The 19,476-nt window shown below is 46.5% G+C and overlaps 1 protein-coding gene across 1 annotated transcript; it reads right to left on the bottom strand.

The window, feature by feature from the left end:
• Positions 1-1,838: 1,838 nt before the first annotated feature.
• Positions 1,839-18,592, bottom strand: MEDAG (mesenteric estrogen dependent adipogenesis). The gene is made up of 5 exons (XM_004774807.3): positions 18,076-18,592; positions 8,239-8,348; positions 5,356-5,468; positions 4,638-4,923; positions 1,839-3,056 (listed from the first exon to the last, which is right to left on the bottom strand). Exons 1-5 carry the CDS (start codon positions 18,351-18,353, stop codon positions 2,932-2,934), a joined length of 912 nt encoding a protein of 303 aa, XP_004774864.1. The 5' UTR covers positions 18,354-18,592; the 3' UTR covers positions 1,839-2,931.
• Positions 18,593-19,476: the final 884 nt, after the last annotated feature.

Here is a 19,476-nt window from a genome sequence, read left to right as displayed (position 1 = left end):
CCTTTTACTGAAAGATCCAGAAAAGAAAATTCTACAATGTTCTCTATTTTGTTAGGACGATCCAATCTAAATTAGGGGCAGATTCTAAGCCCTGCTTCTAATATTCTACTTGCCAAACTTACTCCCATTTTATCCAAATAAAGCCATAGCAGAAAGTCCAGACTGTTGATTTTGTCAAAATCTTGTCAATCCAATATAAACGGCTCCTCCCTCCTGGGCCAGCTCTGTCCTCCCTGGTTCTTGTGTGTTCCTCTTCTCTGAACTCTTGAGAGGTTAAGTGGGCCAGGCCAGCCACAGGGTAATTACTAATGCTTTACACTGCTGGTCCTTTCAAGTGTATTCAAGTAGTGAATATCAAGTGTGAGCACTCCTTTCAAATCTGTTATACCAGCATTTACCCGTCCAAATGAATGTTCTCTTCTTCAAAGTAATAATTTATTCTAATGACACTGCCATTGCTTAAAGCATTTTTGAAATTCTTTAGAAATTCCCTTCAGAACTGGATGCATTTTCTTTTGAATATCTTAAATAGGGGCATAACTTGGCTCTTTGAAGATAGATTGGGGATTTGAAACAGTAAAAAGACATTCACATTCGAGCTGATAATTAAGGTAGGCAATCAAGTGGGGCAATGTTATCCTTTAGCCAAAAATCAAACTATAACCATGAGGTAATGAGAAAAAACCTCCCTTACTCTGTAGATAGTGTCGGGATTTGCATTCTTGTTGGAATAAATTAATAGCCTCCAAGGTGACTCTTGTACTGAGAGCTTCAACAAATCAAGCCCTTGGATAAGTCCGTCCTCACATATTTGTTTTACAACCAAATTTTACAGCTTTAGTCATTAATTTTACCTCCAAAACTGGATCCCCAAGTGTTTCAGAGGTTCTCTTTTTTGAACTTCTCTCATAGCACTCTTTTTAATTGCTCTTCTCAGCTTGCACACCTGTCTTCCAAGACTGGAAGCTCCGTGAAAGCAAGGTCCGTGCTTTAGACATGTTTACGCACCAGCACCCACCTGCGTGTACTGCTTAGAGTAGAGGCTCAGTCCGACCGTAGAATGAATGAATGGCTTGAATGAATGGATGAATTGCTTAGATCATTGCTGTCCTACAGATTTCCACTGACCTTGAACTGTTGAAATATCCGAGTTAGAGCAGATGAAATATCTGAGTTAGGCAGCATTTATACCCAGATGGAAGCCTCCTTTACGCAGAAAGATCTGTCCCAATATACTTTTCACCAATTTTAAAGAATCCCCAATAGCACTTCCTTGTGACACGCAATAACTTACAAATCAGCACACGGTATCTTGGCTTAGAAGCGGCTCGCAAAACTTTGCTGAGTGAATATTGAATAAGCGAATGTATTCAATGGAAACTGGTTTTAGTTCGAGGAAAAGAAAAGGTTTTTATTATAAAAGAAAACTTCCAGATCTTTAGTCCATTTTGGAGTGATTACTGATGGTTTTTCTCAGTTAAGCTACTTTAAGAAAATCCCTTTTTCAACTTTTGTGAACAGATTCCCTATTTCCTTTGGGAAGTGTTTAATATTTGATATCCACTTAAGGTTTGTTTGCATTGATATAAAACTTATTTTATTGTGAACATTCTTCATTTTGCACTGAGTTGAATAACAAATGTTTAGCCTCTTCTGTTATTAAGGAACTTTTTTCCCTTTTGTGAAAGATCAGTATCAAAGTCTTTTTCATTCTTCCAAATGCTTCAGAGACCTGTTCTTCAAAAAGCTCTTCTTGAGCAAGGAGCTGTGAATACCACAATTCTTATTGGTATATAAAATATACCACCTGCAAAGCACAGAAAAATCACACATACATACACACTTGGTCACAAATTTAATTGATTCCATGTTGAATGCTAAGAAAAGTTTTAATTGCACAAACAGATTACCCAACATATCAATATACACGAAGGGACAATCAGTAGTGCTATCAAAATGGATAATACAGGAAGTTTAAAAAAGGATAGAAAAATTATACTCAGGACCCATAAATCTTCCTCATTATAAGCATATGTAGTGATTCTTTCATGCAGGTTTTTATATGTAAATAGAATTTTTTTTCTTTTTGAAGAACTCCATTGTAGCTATGAGATGAAAAATGTATTGATGTAACAATGTATTATGATAATGTTACAGCTTTCTTGTATTTTGCTTTTAGTGTTAGGATAGCTGAAAGCTTATTTAAAGGACCCAACTGACTTAATGAGCTTCCAATAGAGTACGCTGCCCTGTACATTATCCTTCCCCTGTCACTGTTTGACACAACATCACCTGGCCTCTTTCTACACGGGCCACTTTGATGAGAGAGACCTGCAAGGGAGCTCAAATTTCAGGCAGTGGGTGGCAAGGTTACTGTCCTTTCAAACTGGCCAATCCTCTGTACCCCTTACCTAGAATGTTCCTCCTAAGGATGAGAAACCTCTTTGTCTTCCAGCAAAAGATGTCCTAGGCTTTTTGCCAGCCACGTTTGCAAGATAATAGCATTGCTAACCACCTGCTTGCTGGGTTTGGGTTCAGACAAGTAGGTCCCAAGCAGAGGGACTGAGTAACGTAGCGCAGCGTGGAGAGTTAACACTCAAAGTCCGCCAGGGGAGCTCCCAGGAAGCCGGGACACTAAGCAAAGCATTCAGGGTGGTGGGACTCTGCTGCTCCCTCTGCCCTTTTGGAGAAGTGTTAAAAGGAGAGGACACCCCTTTGGGCCATGGGGCCAAAGCCCTCCTTTTCTGAAGTCAGCTGCATCGGGCCTGCCAAGGCATCACCCAGGAAATGGAAGGCAGAGGCCTTCTGTGGGAGCAGAGGGGTGGAAAAGCAGGTGGAAGTGTCCGCCTCCCATTGCCTCTCGCCTCTCCTCGGCCTTCTGTCCTTGCACGGGCCTGGCAGGTAGCAGCGACCACAACACGTTCAGTCCAGTCAGATAAACTGGTCGGGTGTCTCTTCCGATTCCAAAACGCTCGGAAATGGCAATTCTGCCAAAAGGGCCTCCGTCAGCGATGATCTCGGTGACAGATTGCAGTTGAAAACTTCATCTATTGAACCTGAGAAGAGTAATAAGGCACACGACTATCATCACTGGAAAAACAGCAACATTAAAAAACAGCAGTGCCTTAAAACTCACACAGCATTATTGTCACCATTTCTTTCTTTTTTTTTTTTTTTAAGATTTTATTTATTTATTTGACAGACAGAGATCACAAATAGGCAGAGAGGCAGGCAGAGAGAGAAAGGGAAGCGGGCCCCCTGCTGAGCAGAGAGCCTGATGCCGGTCTCCATCCCAGGATGCGGGGCTCCATCCCAAGACCCTGGGATCGTGACCCGAGCCGAAGGCAGAGGCTTAACCCACTGAGCCACCCAGGTGCCCCCAACATCACCATTTCAATGGTTAGTGGAGACTCCTGACTTTCTCGGAAAAATTCAGAAAGATGAACAGTTTTTTCTGGCTGTTTGTCTACCAGCTCGTTATGGTCCACGTGCTTTACCGCAGGCCGAAGTAGACACGCAGAGAGTTTGCTCACTTGTGACAAAAGGCCCACAACTAGGGCCTAGTCACCTTGGACCAAGGTCTGTTTTGACCAAGTGGACAGAGCTGGGCTGATTCACCAGGGCAGAGGGTCAGTAGAGGCCAGGGCAACAGATGCATCTGGGCTGGGCCACCCGCGGTGAACAATGAAGGAGGAAGAGGGGGAGAGAGACAGAGGGGGCATGGAGAAGAGGAGAAAGAGGAAGGAGTAGGAGGGTGAGCATGAGCATGCGCTGAATGGGGGGATGGGGCTCCTTCCAAAACAAGAAATACTTAGAAGTAAGCATTTTTGCTATAAACATTGGAAGAAAGCAACTTTCATTAAATGTAATTAATAAAGACTCTGTTTTTTACATCTGAACATTTTTTAAACTGCAGCCTCATAGAGATGGATATGATTTTGCTTGTCTGTGTCTTTTCTCCTTGCATTTCGCCGCGAGAGTCATGGTTCAAGAACGTTGCTTTCCAGCCCCGACTAGCGGGGGACAGGAGAAAGGACCCAGCAGAAGACACATCCAGACAAGACTTGATGGATGTCTTCTGCCTTAGCCGAAAGCAGACTGAAAAGTCTCACCAGCTCCTAGGGAGGAGGCACTGGATTTTCGAATATAGATTAAGATCTGTTATGTTAAGCATTCTCAAGATTTGTTCTTCTGTGGTCTTATAAATTCTGGAGAACCCTTTCAAATATTCTAAAGATAGATATCTTGATCATATACAGATCTCCCCCAGCTGACACCATGTGTTGCCTTGAATGTGCACATCAGGAAAGCATCATTTTTCCCAATATTCAAATTATTGTTCATATTTAAATGAGCAGTACTATATATTCCAATGAATAGTATATTTTAAAATTACATTCTGGGTATGCTGCACACTCTAACTGCTATTTCAGAAAACTTTAAGGAAGCTAAAAAGAAAAGTCATATTTCTTCTTGGTAGTAAATATTTTTCGCTGCTTACTTTCTGAATGATGTGATATTCTGTTACCCCTTTATCAAGAGGCCCTTCTTTTTCAGCTAATTGACTCTCCACTCCCATATTATTCTACCCTTTTATTCAACTACCTTCCTCAGGTACTTGAGAATTTTTAACATACCTCTGGAAGTTACACTGAATTTTCGGTCAGAGAAACTGCTCCTTCGGATTAAAGGCTCGCTCATTTTTTCCAGAAATAATTTAATTGTCTCCTTCTTTTCTGGACTTGTACTTGACAGATTCAGAACTTTTCCTTTCACCTTTACAGTGGAATTGCTGAGCCCAAACCAATAGAAGAAATCAAATAATGCATCAGCTTTGAATTCATATACAAAGCTCAAATTTTCTCCGTTAACCACCTCATTTCCTGGAGGGAAAAAATTTTTTACCGCCTCTTGAAAGTCAAACTGAAAGAGAGAGAAGCATTTAATTAATGTCATGGATATAACTATAATGTTATATTACAGAATTATATAGTACTATAGACTTATACCATTGAATTAACAACGGCCCAAATATCCAAGATGCCACACCCCTTTTTTCTTTTTCTTTTTCATTATGACAGATCTATTTAAACGGCTGACTTTCATTTTTTAAAACAGACCTTGGCATTTTCATCCCAGCTAGCCGAAGCCCATGAACTACGTGGTCAGATTGACATTTATTATTTCTAGATCAGTTGCTAGAAACCAAACTCATTTTATTGGTAGTGATAATGAAACAATAGAAAACCTATGAGTCTGGTGATAATTAGGCTCTAGGGACTAGGCCTTGTATGACCTGCACAGACCCCTTTCTATGTAGTTAGCAGCCCTGGGTTCAGACTGACCAAGGCTTACCTGAAGTCGGTAGCTTTCTCCAATCACTGAGGAGATTACCATGTCCATCCCTTGCTCTATCTGTCTTCTTATTTTGGGGTGCCTTGTGTTCACAAGAAATGCATATGTTCTTTCTAGAAATCAGGAAGCAGAATTCAAATAGAAGTGTGCATGGGTGATATAAACATACTTCTTAGCATTCGATGCAGCAGTGATTTCCACCTTATTGGGAGATTTTATTCACTTGTAATTTCCCTCGAAGCTCCCTCAGACCCTCACTGCCAAAGCCTAACCAAGATTTCTACAAATGTTCCTGAGAATTCTGTAGATGTGAAGGAAGCTTTGGGAAACTGTGACAGCCAGTTAGAAAATCAGCTCCCCTAACTTTGTCTCCCGAATGATCACAGATGAGAACGGAGTCCCAGGGCGTGTGTCCAGCATGGAGGGCTCAAGTCATAACAGCCTTGCCGGACAGTTAAATAGACTTGGCTCTCACCAGCATTTCCTCATGTGCAAAGCAGAACATCAGCCAAGTGCAAAGAAGGAGGCTGCTCCGTGCCTTCTCCTCCCATCACCCATCTCTCCCCATCCTTCCCCAAAGACCTGGCATGCAAGGGGCTAGTCTAGGGTCTGAAGGATCAAGACAATCTGAGACTTGAGTCCCCTCCACGCCCCACCCCAACACAGTCCCCAGCAGAAGTCCTTTCTATTGTTTAAATAATACCAGGTCACTGCCCTAGCAGACAGCTGTTTTGTTGTTGATGGTTGTGTTTTGATTTTCTTTCTTTTTTTTTAATTCCTTATTTCTAATTCTATATGATTCTATACAATCTAAGCAAAGGGAAGGTTGCTTGCTCATGAGGAAAATTTGAAGTATTACAAACTATCGGTTTCTTAACTTTACCAGTCCCCAGAATCAAGCTTCATGGCCTTTATTAGTCAAGCGTTTTTTTCTAGACAGACATCTAACATAGGTGGTCACTCTCTGTCTAAAGGCCGTGGACCAGATATTATGTGATTTTGAGAACTGAATATTTTGCCTTGGCTTTGAGAACCAGACCTGTGGTCCACCAATAATGAGTCTTACACTCCTGAGGAATATATTTTGAGCTAACTTTTGCATTATTCATCTTGTTTTTTCTACCTCTATTTCCTTTCTCTCAAATTACCATTTTGGGGGGGGGGCCTTTAAATATGTCCTCTCTGAGATCAGAGATAAACAAAGCAAGCAAGCTATTTGATACCTCGAATTAACACAATTTCACAAACCAAACTAAGATCTTTAGGTTCATTAGATACTAAGGGCTACCACACTTCACAACTGTACTGGTTGTCAGGCTGTGCATGGCACAACTCGAGAGGATGCCATCGACGTTCTTGGACGACTATTTTGTCTATTTGTATAGTTGTTACAACAAACATCTGCAAAGAATTATTAAATTGTGTTGAGCCACTGGTGGCTTTTTTCTATTTTGCACAAAAGTGCAGTTTAGAAGCAAGCTTAGACATGTTACCTTAACTTGTAATTTTCATAATTTAAACTTGACCATCTTAAGCTTCTGTATCATAGAAGCTCTTTAGTTCATGGCTTTCCTCACAATTACACAACACTGGGTTTCTGTACCTCCTTCCACAAGGGCTGTAATACAACTCTGTACCTTTTGTAGGCCACTCGTATATCCACAAATACCTCCTGTACCATTCCCTGCACTTTCATTAAAATGCTAAAATGGAGAGGTCTCTTAATCTTTCTTAAGATTCCTCCTGCGAAATCCATGCGGGAGGTGTACTTGATATGTCTGTGAATTACATTCCTGGAGAACTCTCGGGGTTTCCGGTCATCATCAAGCCAAAGAACATCAGGGGCTCAGATGCTCTAACAAGCGCGGCTTGTTACCTTGTGTTCTGTTGCCAGCCCCTCCTGCTGAGAGAGCATTGTGACTGAATCATCAAGTGAGCAGAGAATCTGAATGATTCTGAATGAAATGAACAGAGAATCAGCTCCACGAATCTGAATGAGAATGAATGTTTGAGAAAGTCTATTTGGAATTTGTAGATCCTTTCTTATTACCTTGGACTCCGTTTAAGAATGCTATTTAGGAGAATTAAGAAATTCTGCCTCTATCACAAAGCACGATGCCCGTGACTTTCTCCACATAACACTGAGCAGGAAGAAGGGAAAACAGAGATATTTTTATATTGGAGCTAGAGTTAATAGAGATGTTGGCAGTTCATCTGATTTCTTAGAAGAAACAATAAAGAGATAACCCTGAAATTGAAATTTGAAGGCCATAGCATAAAACATAAAAGCATCTACAATTGCTATTTATTTCTTTACTTTAGTTTCCTTATCTATAAAACGGGTATAAGCACCTCATAGGTAGGATGACTAAGCATCCTAGTTCCCCTGGGTCAGTGCCTGTTTATAGGGGTCAGTCCTATGACCTATGCTGGGTCAGTCCCAGCATAATTAAAAGTGCCTACTTTCATGCTCAAAAATGTTCCCATTTGGATGAAAGCCCTACAGGGTTGTGTCAATTAGTGACACGAGAGCATGCCTCACATGCGTAAGCATTTGGTATGTGATGCACAATATTACAGATCATCACTATCATCCCAGCCGTTTTTTCAAACCCTGCAGCCTCGGAACCGACAGCACTTCCTGCCTAGACAGGAAGTTAAGACAAATTCTGAGATAGATGGCTTCTGCCCTCAGGTCACTTAGAGGTTCTGCAGTCTAGTACCGTGCTTGAGATGGTCTAACACTCCAGACTGCTTCTCGCTCCAACCCTTGTCACAGCTGACACTCACCTGCTTGGATCATGCACAACTTCTACATCATTAGCGTGACACAGCCCACAGCCCCAAGAGGCAGAACCCAACCAAAAGTATTTACATACCTACCTTTTGAGGTGTCCTTTTTGGTCAGTACATTAACAAAGAACATCATTGGTTTGCTCAGTATAGTTTCCCTGTAATCTTTATAATCGCAGTAGTTGGTCAGTTCCACATATCTATGAAGAAAGCAGAGATCATTGCAAATGTAATATACCCCCTCTGTCTAGGTCAAGAAGAGGATGTCCTGGACAGGCGCCTGTCACATTCACAGATCTCATGAGGGAAGTCCCCTAAAATGTGTCCTGTGGAGGCAGTCATATTTTGTGCCATATAAATAAAACCCCTCCCTCGTCAGATGAGAGATCAAGACACAACAAGGTGGCTGTGGTCTTTGGGGTGGCCTGGCCCCAGTGCTTGGCTCTCAGGGGAAGTCCTCACCAGACGATGGCCAGTACCATCTATCTTTGGGGCTAGAAGAGTTAATTCAAAGCAATAAGAGCTCTGTGTCTCTCCAGATTGAAGAAGAATTACACTCGAGTGAGATAAACTGGGTCTTCAGTCATCTTGCCAAACTGGGGGGTCTGACATTTTCCTTTTCTTCTCCTGCCCTCTCTTCCCTTCTTTAATCCCAAGACAAGATCCCAGCCCCTCCAGAGATTACACAATCAACCAATATTCCTATGAACTAATTCATACCTCCGTAGTCCTGAGCTTTGCACAATGAAGGAAAAAAAAAAAAAAAAAAGACCACACTAATGTTGGACTTCAGCCCATGACCCTATTCGATTTAGCCTCCTTGGTTTTCATACATTATTCCAGCCTGGGGAGTACTTCTTCGCATTTTGACTCTCGTCCAGCATGCCAGCTTCCTCTCCCTATTCTACGAATTTTCCAAGTAGCCTTTCTACCTGCCTTGTTGATAAGAAGACACACATCGGCTTCCCTCAAGAAGATGGCTAATTTCCCATCCACACCCAAGCTCACAGAGCACGTGGACGCGGCAGGTGGAGTGGCCTCCAGCAGGCAGGAGGGTGCGCCTGCCACACACAATCCCTCTTCGACACAGACCTGGTTCCCCATTGACAGGCACAGCTGCGTGCATCTGCACAGAGTGAATGGCTGCCCCGGCTGACAGCGCGGGCTGCCTTTGCCGTGCTGCCGTCTGTTAGCTCCTTGCATCTAGTCAAGGGGGGAGACAGCGCGAGTGTTTCTCTCTGGCTTGTTGTCTGTCCGGTGCCTGACAAGAAAATCACAGCCTTGGAGGGATCTCCGCTGCAGGGAGCTGCGACCGTGCGGTCCTCTAAGCCTCCTGCCCCATCCCACTTCCCACAACCCCCTCGGAGGGGCTGGCCCACGAGACCTGGCAGGGCATGGTTTGCGAGCACGTGGGAGAATACCTACCCCCAAGGCAGAAAAACACAGCTTTGGCTTGTCTGTCTCCCAGCTTGGTTTCTTAGAAATCTATATCATTATCTTTTTTCCTGGGATTGTCAGACCTGATTTCGAGAGCTTTTAAAACCTGACCCCTGATGGAGCCTCTGAAACGCTTCCTGCCTTGTATTTCGCCAGGCTTTTAATGTAGTCTCTGTTTCCCATGCCCGAGGCACTGGGGGTGGCCAGGGGGCTCATCCTGGGGTGGAGAAGAGGCTGTGTTCCCAGGGGAGGGAGGGGTGTGCAGGTGTTAGCACTCAGGAGTAGGGTGAGGAGGGCTGGAGTCTGGGGTAAGGGGTGGGGATCAGCAGAAATGACAAGATAACAGACTGTGGAAGATAATGCAGACCAGGGATCTTGTATGGTCCTTCTGTGGTTCCGCTCCTGCCCTCATCCTCACCTGAGGCACCTCACCACAGTACCCAGCGAGAATGGGAGAGATGGGGCACCCGAAAGAGAGAGAGGCCCTAGTGTTTCTTATCAGCAGGGAATGTTCCCATTCTTTTGTCCTAATTGGCCAACAGCCAAAAGGCACTAAAGAAAGGAAGGAAAAGAGAAGCAGGGAGAAAGGGGAATTACCATGTGCGGAGTTCATTTGCTCTCATTCTTTCATTCATTCAACAGCATTCGCCAGGCACCGATAATGTGCTGGGCACCAGACAGGCATTGCACGTGCTTTATCACATCAGAGGGGCTCAGGGCCTGTGAGGTGGGGCTGGGATAGCGGGTGGGAGTACAGGGGTTCCCCGCGTCCTCCCAGCCCTTCTGCCATCATCTCTTCAGCTGCCCAGGACCTGCCACGCGCAGGCAAGCGTGGTCTGGCAGAGGCTGCGGAGTCAGTGAGGTCTGTGGTTGCAGGGGTGTAGGGAGAGGTGCCGAGGAGGAGAGGAGGAAGACCACCCTTGGAACCACAGAAGAAGAAAAGGACAAGTCCGACTGGAGTAAACCTCCACAAGGTCTATGCCTGGTGCTGGGGCAGAGGCAGGCAGCCCCTGTGAGCCATCCAAGGCCGATTTGCATTATCTCCTAAATTGTAGACCACAGAGTTAATTTATAGCCACTTAAACAATTCTTATTTTCCTTGGGGTGACTCCTCTGCTCTCTCAGTATTCGCGGTCTGAGTGTCATTCCCTAGGGCATGTACACGGCACGGACATACAGTGTCTGGAAAATCCGCCATCCCAGTTACTATGCTTATGAGGCAAATGACAGCATAGTACTTGCCTCCGCCCTCGAGAGCAGTCAGCATCCAGTTGGAGGGACCATCGATTTTACACTGACGAACCCACAGCTTACATGAAAAGGATGAAAATCTCAATTTAGAATGACCACTGATTGGGAAAATAGTCAGTTTTCCCTAGAATACTGTGGAAGGTTTTGTGGAATGCTTTGGGGCTCTAAGAGCTGTTGTTTCTCATGATCAGAGAAGAGGGACCAGGCCAGGGGAGGTGTGGGGGAGGGCCCTCCAGATAGCCGCACAGAGTTTCATGCATAACCTATACATGAGTCATCCTTTCTGGAGTCTGAATTTAATAAGATGCCCTGAATAATAAAACTATGCTCAACATAATTTAATCTCCCTTTGATGATTTAGAGGCAGTTTTAGGATCTTAACGGGGCTGTAAACATCACCACAGAGCATGTCAGTTATCACGACGCCACAGATGTGTGAAAATGCTGCTATTTATGTGAGAGCTCTGTAACAGAATTTACAGACAAGACTGTAGCAAGATCCCTACTTAATGAACTCTCTATTTAAACTCAGTCAGAAATAAGAAATACCTTCTTAATTCATCATTTCCAGCCTCCCAGTGACGGTACAATTGTTAAACCCCTTCAAAGTCCAGTGAAATTAACAAATGTAAGCATTCCTTTGGAATTCACTGTTACAAAATTTGGATACATAAGTCTCTAAAATACAAAAAAGACCGAGGACTGGTTGTGAAGTCTCCTAGGTATTTAAATATCTGACATTGGATCACTGGCTTTGTTTTAAGATAAACCTTACCAGACTACTTTAGGGACTAGTTATTTCATCTTTAATCATGTGGATTTCCGAATTACTGATGCAAATACTGCTTCTTGGGTGCTGGATGTTTATTATATTTGCCGAAGTTATTAAGGATGAAAAGCAAAGGGTTTGAGGCAGCTCTTTGAAACTCTCATGTCTTCATTGCTTTTACCATGGCCCCAAAATGCTTCTAGGCTGAAACTTCTTATGTCTGGCTTCAATCCAGAGATTGAAAGGCAGACCAATGGGATGCAATGTTTAGTGATTTGAAATAAGAAGATCTAATTCATGCCCCAACTGACTGTATGAACTCAGCTGCAGAACCACAACTCACTGTGACCTTGAATGTATTCACCCACCTGAACCTGTGTCTTCATCTGTAGAAGGGCTATAACAGGATCTCCTTCTGGAGAGGATTCAAGGCAGCACAAGTAATAAAGACATTTGTACTTGGGTCCATAGTAGCTGCTCAACAAACATGGTTAGTGTCTTTAATCCCAGCCAACTCTGCTGGCCATAGGTGAAGTTCTACAGACTTGTGACACACACACAGGGCTGTGTTCATCTGAGTGACCCAGAGAAAGGACAATAGGAGCATCTGAAAAATACACGAGCAAGAATTTCTCCTTCCTTGCTCCAATTTCTTCCTCCCTTTCTCAGTTCGGAAGGCCAACGCAAAGCTTAACGAAGGCAATGTCTGGAAGATGAGATCAAGAAAGAACGCTGTATTTTTGCTTCTAGCAAATCCAGAGTGTCTAAGAGATCAGATCATTCCCCTCTGAGATGCCTACTTTCTCTGGAGGTTCCTCCAGGTTCCACATCACTTCTGGCACAATCTGCAAAGCTGCTCCAAATTTCCCTCGGCTCTGGCAATTTAGTGTGCAGAGGCCAATGAGAATTCAAACCCGTGGCTTCTGTCTGAGGAGGTGTATGTGTGTGTGCACGTGTGTCTCTGGGTGTGTGTTCACTTAAAAAAATATGGAGAGTGGAACCCAGGAAAGGAGGAACGCATGTGGAATAGTCCTTGTGTAGAAGGCCCAGAAATAGCTTATAGCTTTCCTGATCCTTTGCTGTGACACTAAGCAAAAGCACTCAGCCCCTGGGAGCAAGCAGGATGAACCTGCTGTGTTTCCAGTGTTAACATGACAGCTTTATGTGGGGCCTCAGCCTGAGCTGTCTGACGACTCCTTTTCTCTCACTTCCTTCCCTCCTTCTGCCCCAGCTCTACGTTACAGAAGCAAAATTTTCTGATTTATCACTCTACTGTCTGGTGATTTGAATCAAGGACACACACGCTCACCTACTCATTCATTCATTCATTCATTATTGATGCTCAGTACATGCCCCCCCCCCATCCTGGGGCAGAAATGATGTATTCATGCTTCCATTTATTCAAGCAATAAACATGAAGCACGTGTGCTGGGGCACTGGGGACACAAAATAACAAAAGGAAATAGCCTGGCTTCCGAGGAGCATCTAGTCTATTAGGAAGACATAAGAAAATGCACCATTTAAATATAAGATGATAGACTGGTAAAACCTTGTTGCTGAAAGCATGATCACTGGGCCATTAGCAGTGGCATCACGGAGGAGCTGAGGAGACTGCGGAGTCCTGGGCCCCTCCCCCCATCTTATTCAACCTACAAACTGTGTTTTGTTTTGTTTTTTTTTTAATTTTTTATTTTTTACAAACTGTGTTTTAATAAGCTCCCCAGGAGAACTGTGTGCTTATTTCAAGTTTGAGAAGCACTGATGGAAGACGTGGTCCCTGCCATTAAGAGGCTTACAAACAAGTTAAAGACTCAAACGTACAAATTTCAGAGAAATGCAGAGCTCTCTGCATTTAGGGATCCCAGCGACACTGACTTATGTTCTGGTTATTTAAATAAGGAAAAGCAAAGCAGGAGGGCTTTGGAGTTGAGAGCCATTTCCTGAGCTGAGAGAGACAAGAGTGATGGTTCTTTCAGGCCAAAGGTCCCACGATCGATCGGGTGGGCCAAAGCAGGAGGAAGGCATCCCCAGCAAGAGTCCCGGATTAGCCAAGCCTCGGGGACTGTGGGGTGGCCTCACTTGGGCCTGCAGATGGCCATCTGTCAAGGATCAGGTGAGCTGAGAGTAAGAAGGGGACCAGCATGTGGCTGGAGGTCCAGAGCGAGACTCCTGAGGAAAGAAGGCAGTTAAGGCTCGTGGCTTTTCAATCATCAGATCTGGGTTTGAGTTCTAGCTCTGTGACCCCAGCAAGTTTTGTATTTTTTTTTTTAGCTTTGCTGAGATTAGTTTCCTCACCTGTAAAATCTGGCTAACAAAAGGCACTCCATCAGGAAGCTAACAGATTGGATAATGTGTGTGAGGCACTTGGCTTATGGGACTGCTTAATAATATTACAGGCTAACAGGTGTCCAGCGATCAGTACATGCCAGTAACTGCTTAAAGGACCTTATGAATTTAAATTCTGAATAACACTATAAGACTGTAGGTACTATTATTTCCATCATACACTGAGGAGATGGAGTCACAGAGATTAAGACATCTCCCAAGTCTACAGAAACAGGATTCAAACTAAGGCAATCTGGTCCTGACCCCCGTGTTCATCCACACCGATTCTAGACGTCATTTCATACAAATCATAGCTCAACACACGATGATTTCATCACTAGCATTATACATCCTAGTGAGGGGCTGTTGGCCCCGGGCAGGTCGCCAAATCTGAGACTCAGACATGGAGATCAAGGCAAAGGAGCAGACACAAGGACACAACGGAGCCCCCGAGGGCTGCACACAGCAAATGGAGTCTCAGTTGCATCTAGGCCTCACGCTTCCAGTCAGGGTTGCCTCAGAGACGTTAGCCTGGGCCCACAGACACAGCCCGCTACTTCCTAGAGCAGGTAGGGGCAAGACCTTCCCAGGCTCCAGCCCTGACTCCTCCCCACCTGGGCCCATGCATCTCCCCACTGCCCCCAGCAGCCCCTGCCCCAGGTAGCTGACCTCCAGATGGGTGTCCCCATCACCATCTAACAGTTGGTCGCCTATGGGCAGGAGCAGTTCACATCTCTGCTTCCAGTGGCCTCCTCAAGGCCACCAGATTTACTTCCCCTTTTTGCCTGATTATGTAAGAGATGTACTGTCTGCTGTAATCCCAGCTATTTATTTGCCAGATCAGGAGACTCTGGAGAAAGCTGCTGCTGTCTCCGGGAAGCCAGAATCCTTTCAGCTTTTCGGGAACTGGCTGAGAGCAGAGGCTTACAGTGGGCCAAGGCGACATGGAAGGCCTGGTTCTAGGACCCATCAGCCCCTGGATTAGGTAAGTTGTTTGATCTCCCCAAGTTCTAATTTCCTCACCTGGAAAAAAAAGGGGAGACACCAATGGTGCCAACTATGCAAGCTTTTGCGAGGTAAGAGTTGTGAAATACTTTGTGCTGTTCCTGGTGCCCAAGTGACCATCGGCGGCCTCCATTATTACGACACACTTCTGTTTATCACCCAACCAGCCTCGCTCGTGCTCAGGGACCTCTGAAAAGAAGAATGGCCTTCCTCTTTGCCAAACACATGCCGTTAAATCTCACTAAGACACTGCATCACGTTACAGGAAAAAACAAAAAAACAAATAAAAAAGTGTGTGTTTAGTGGTTATTTACGCCTGGTAGCCCAAGGAGGTTTTGTTCGCAACACAGATGGAAATTCTGAGCTTGAAAGAAAAAAAAATAATAATAACAAGGAAGATTTTACCATTCATCCCCCCTAATTTAGAACAGATTTTTCAAGAAGGCTCTCAGGAGCTCTATAGCCCCAGTCCTTAAACCTCCCCCTCCACTCCAGCTTCCCGCAGCTGTCTTTAGTGGGCACAAATTTCAAAAAGGTTCAAGTGTCAGAAGACACACCCAAGTAAGTTGAGCCATCCTCTTGTTGTCATCCTTCTATTGTCTGAATGAGTGAATCAGAGGAATGTTAGGGTCAGTAGCCCTAAACGTTTTCCTGAGGAAAGGACCTCATGAAAGACACAGCGCAGGGTTCCAAGGCCTCAGAAAGGAAATGCAAGCTTACACACACACACACACACACACACACACACCCCTCCTGGGAGATGATTTACAGAAATTCTCAGGAACTCTATTAGTCTAAAATGATTAAGAACCATTGCTTGCCTTTCTCATTCCCTGGCCATCTTGGCAGCTCTTCTTGGTTGGAGGCCATCCTACACCTAAGGTAGGAATAGGGCAGCCCCAGAAAAGATGAAAAATTACATTGCTGGAGTCCATCAACTCTAGGTCCTGACTGGACATGAAAAGTGGGACGTACGTGCTGGGGTACAAGCCGACTGTGATGGTTGGCAAGGCAAAACTGATTGAAACTGATCATCCTGAACAACACTGCCCGACCTCGAGGAAGTCGGGAAGAGAGTACTATGTCCTGTCGGCCAAAACTGCCGTTCAGCGTGCAGAACAGATGAGTAAGAAGTAAATCATGCAGTTTTTCTTTAGTAAAACTGGTCAAAGCTTATAGAAGGAAGGAAGGAAGGGAGAAGGGGGGAGGGACGGAGGGAATGAATCACTGCTTTGGAGCAATGTTCTGAGAGAGGAAGCTGTATGCTATCCCCAAAGCCAAAGACAACTGGGTAAATTTGGCAGATCTGAGGAGGCAACTTCGATGTCTGCATTCTGACTGTGTGCCCACTTTCTGCTCTATGAAAACAAAACCTCTCACTGCTGCCCACAACCCAGTCTTCCCTCCCTTTCTAGAAGGCTCTCTCCATCTAGATCAGGTTTGTCTTTCAGGATGCACACCCACCTCTAAAAATCTACTTCCCCTGCCATAGCGTGTCCCCTGAGGGAAACACAGATAGTTCCTTTGATCACCCAAATTATTCTCAGACACTCCTTGCTCTGTCCCAGGGTCCACAGGCCCTCCCTCAACTGCTTGGACAATGAGAACCTTGTTGTTGCAACCTCTCTGCATTCTGGTCTGGTCATTATTTATTTTGGACTCTAAACTGCCAGGAGACCACTGCTGCTTAATAGCCTTTTGTGTAGGAGGTGTTCAAAGCAAGGGTTTAATAACCAGACTTCAACATCATTTTAAATTTTGCCGCACTGCTTGGTAAGACTGAGGGAACTGGCTCTGTCAAAAGTCTAACCTATGGTTTCAATTAATTTTGGACATTTTAATCTTTCATACTCTGTGCTCAAATACAATGGTTACCTTTTTTTTTTTTTCATCTTTGCAAGTACGATTTCTAACTCAGTTCCTCCCATCATCCCCTGCTTATGGATTAAAATATTCAATTCACTAAGAAAGGGAGAAATTCTTGCTGCAGAACAGTTTTCAGGCATTCAAAGCCCTTACTATCTTTGCGTGGAAAAGCAACGTTTTCCCCAGCAGCTTTGATGAAGGCATTTTAAATACCTCACTTTGTTTGCTTGCCCTTCTGGTTCCATTCCACCCACCAGGTGCCACAGTGCTGCTGTCATTCCCAGTAGTGAAGGCTTTAGATCTTCATAGCTGGCCAGCTTAGGCATCTCTGATTCAAGATCTAGACCGCATTGTCTGTTTCCCGAAACTCAGTTCCGCAGCACAAGTGGAAGACACCGCCCCCAGCACCCCCCCCCATACACGCGCAAGTACAGGATGACCTCTGGAAGGCATGAGACCACGTAGAATCAAGCATGAAGCTCCCTCCTCTATCCCATGACGATCAAAGCCTGTTTCAGATGGACTGCAGCCTGCTGGCTGCAAGTTTGCTAAGAAATGCTTCAGACACTTTGGCCACAACAGCTAAGCATCCTGGGCACTCGCCATCAAATTAAGTTTGGGCCCAACTCTGGGCCAGGATCCTGGAAGCTACACTCATTGCACCGATTTTCCCAGAATCCGCCTACCCACATCACAGCCTACATGGCCCTGGCTTGGACTTCATACCGGGCTTTGTTCCTTTCTCAGCCATGGTTTATTTCTTTTTGAAAACTAAGGCCAAAGATGGAAGACTTTGAACTTTTGCCGGCTTTTCCAGGGGGTCTCCTCCCTGAATGAAGCCAGGAGAACACAGAATTGAGCAGCCTCTCCCCTCCCCACAAATCCAAAGCCAGGGCATGAGTCTCCTCTGCAAATACCCCCTGAAGGGTGTGTCTCCATCTGAGCTCATCTGACCCAGTTAAGGAGCCAGAAAGGGAGAATCACTCGCCAGTTACGAGCTTCCCACCCAGCCCTACACCACGCGCCTGCCCTGATGCCCTCTTCGGCGGCTTCAAGCGGCAGCTGAGAGATGCCAAGGCAAAGGGCAGAAAAGGCCAGGGCTGGGGGAGCTGTGCACCTCCAGGTGACGTTAGAAATGAGGCAAACCTAGAAGTGTCACAGAAGAGGGGAAGAGGAGTCCGGGAAGGGGTACTCAGAGGGAGTGAGGGGTCCCCAGGCTCCCGGGGACGACAGCAGGGTGGAGGCCTCTGCGGGGACCCGGCGAGGCCACCCACCTCTTGATGTAGCTGCTGAGGCGATAGAACTGCCCGTCGAGGCGCACGCGGCCGTCGCCGAAGACGTTGAAGCCCCCGCGCGCCGCCGCGGGTCCCCCGGGGCCAGGCACCACGAGCTGGTCGCCGCGCAGCTGGAAGGCGCTGGGCTGCAGGCGCAGCAGCTGGGCCAGCGGCAGCAGGGCCAGCTCGCAGTCGCACGTCCATAGGCTGCGCAGCTCCCCCGACGAGATGGAGGTCAGGCTCGGCCTAGTGGCCGGCGCGCGCGCCTCCTCAGCCATGACCCTGCCCGCGGTGCCCACACGCCTCGCGCGCCCGGCTACGGCGTCAGGTGCCCGCCCGCGAGCAGCGCGACGCAGGCCCGGCGTGGAGAAAGCAGGACCCGCGCCGCGCCGCCCTTTTATCCGCCCTGGGTGCGGCCGCCCGCCCCTCCCGGGCCTCGGGCACGACCCCGGACGCTGCGGGCCGAGCTCGCGTCGGGCTGGAACTTGGCACGCTCCCGGCCGGCCGCGCCTGCTTGCCGCCGAGAGTTACTCATCCCCCTCGGGTCCGCTGCTCCACACCCGGGGCCGGGCCCGCCCCCGGCCAGGCCGACAACGCGGGGGCCGGGGTGGGGACGCATGGCCCGGGGGTGCTGGGCCTGGCCCCGGGGGAGAGGGGACCAAACAGCCGCGCGCTGGGACCCCGCGCCTCCCTCTTCCTGGCTCTCCCGGCTGGGGGCAGGGAGGGGGGCCGGGGTCTGCGGGCGGGGCGGGTGCTGACTTCTGACCTCCGCTCCCAGGCCGGCCCGATGTGGAGTCAGTTACCCACCGCGGCCTCCCAGCTTGTTTTCTTAACTTTTCTTCCTTTTTTCCCCCTCCACACCATACTTTGCATTTTCGTTCCTCTCCCTGGATCCTTTCCATGCGGAAATTCCACCGATCATCATGGACCTTTTGCATAAAGCCTTCATGAATCCGCTGTGGATTTCATCTCCTTGCTTCCGCTTGCTCCTCCTGCACGTGGACCACCCGCCTCAGGGCACAGAGTCCTGGGGACCACGGAAAGGATCTGACATTCCTGACTCTTCCCCTGCCTCCGCCTCCGCAGTAGGCTGAGCTCAGGAGGCCCCAGAGGCCCCGGGGTCGGTTTGTTTGTTGAGTCAGTCTATAGATGCTGGAGCGCCAGCTGTGTGCTCATTCCGTGGACATACTGAATGTGCTCGGTCGCCTGAGGTATGAAAGGACTATTTCCTTCAATGTAGTTAAACAGCTGTTTCCCAAATAACCTTCTAGGAGCGGACTAGGACGGATAAGCACAGCCCCTGTGCTTGGCTACCTTTACAGTGTGGTTGCTAGAGGGTACACCACATTTCAGCAATTGCCGTGCACTGAGTGAAATCCTGCTTATCCTGCTGAGGATAAG

This window comes from Mustela putorius, unplaced genomic scaffold (assembly GCF_011764305.1).
Source record: "Mustela putorius furo isolate JIRA1106 unplaced genomic scaffold, ASM1176430v1.1 tig00003942_pilon_pilon_pilon, whole genome shotgun sequence".
Taxonomy (NCBI): Eukaryota; Metazoa; Chordata; class Mammalia; order Carnivora; family Mustelidae; genus Mustela; species Mustela putorius.
Note: the sequence above shows the minus strand (reverse complement) of the source record. Positions and strands in the feature narration are given on the sequence as shown.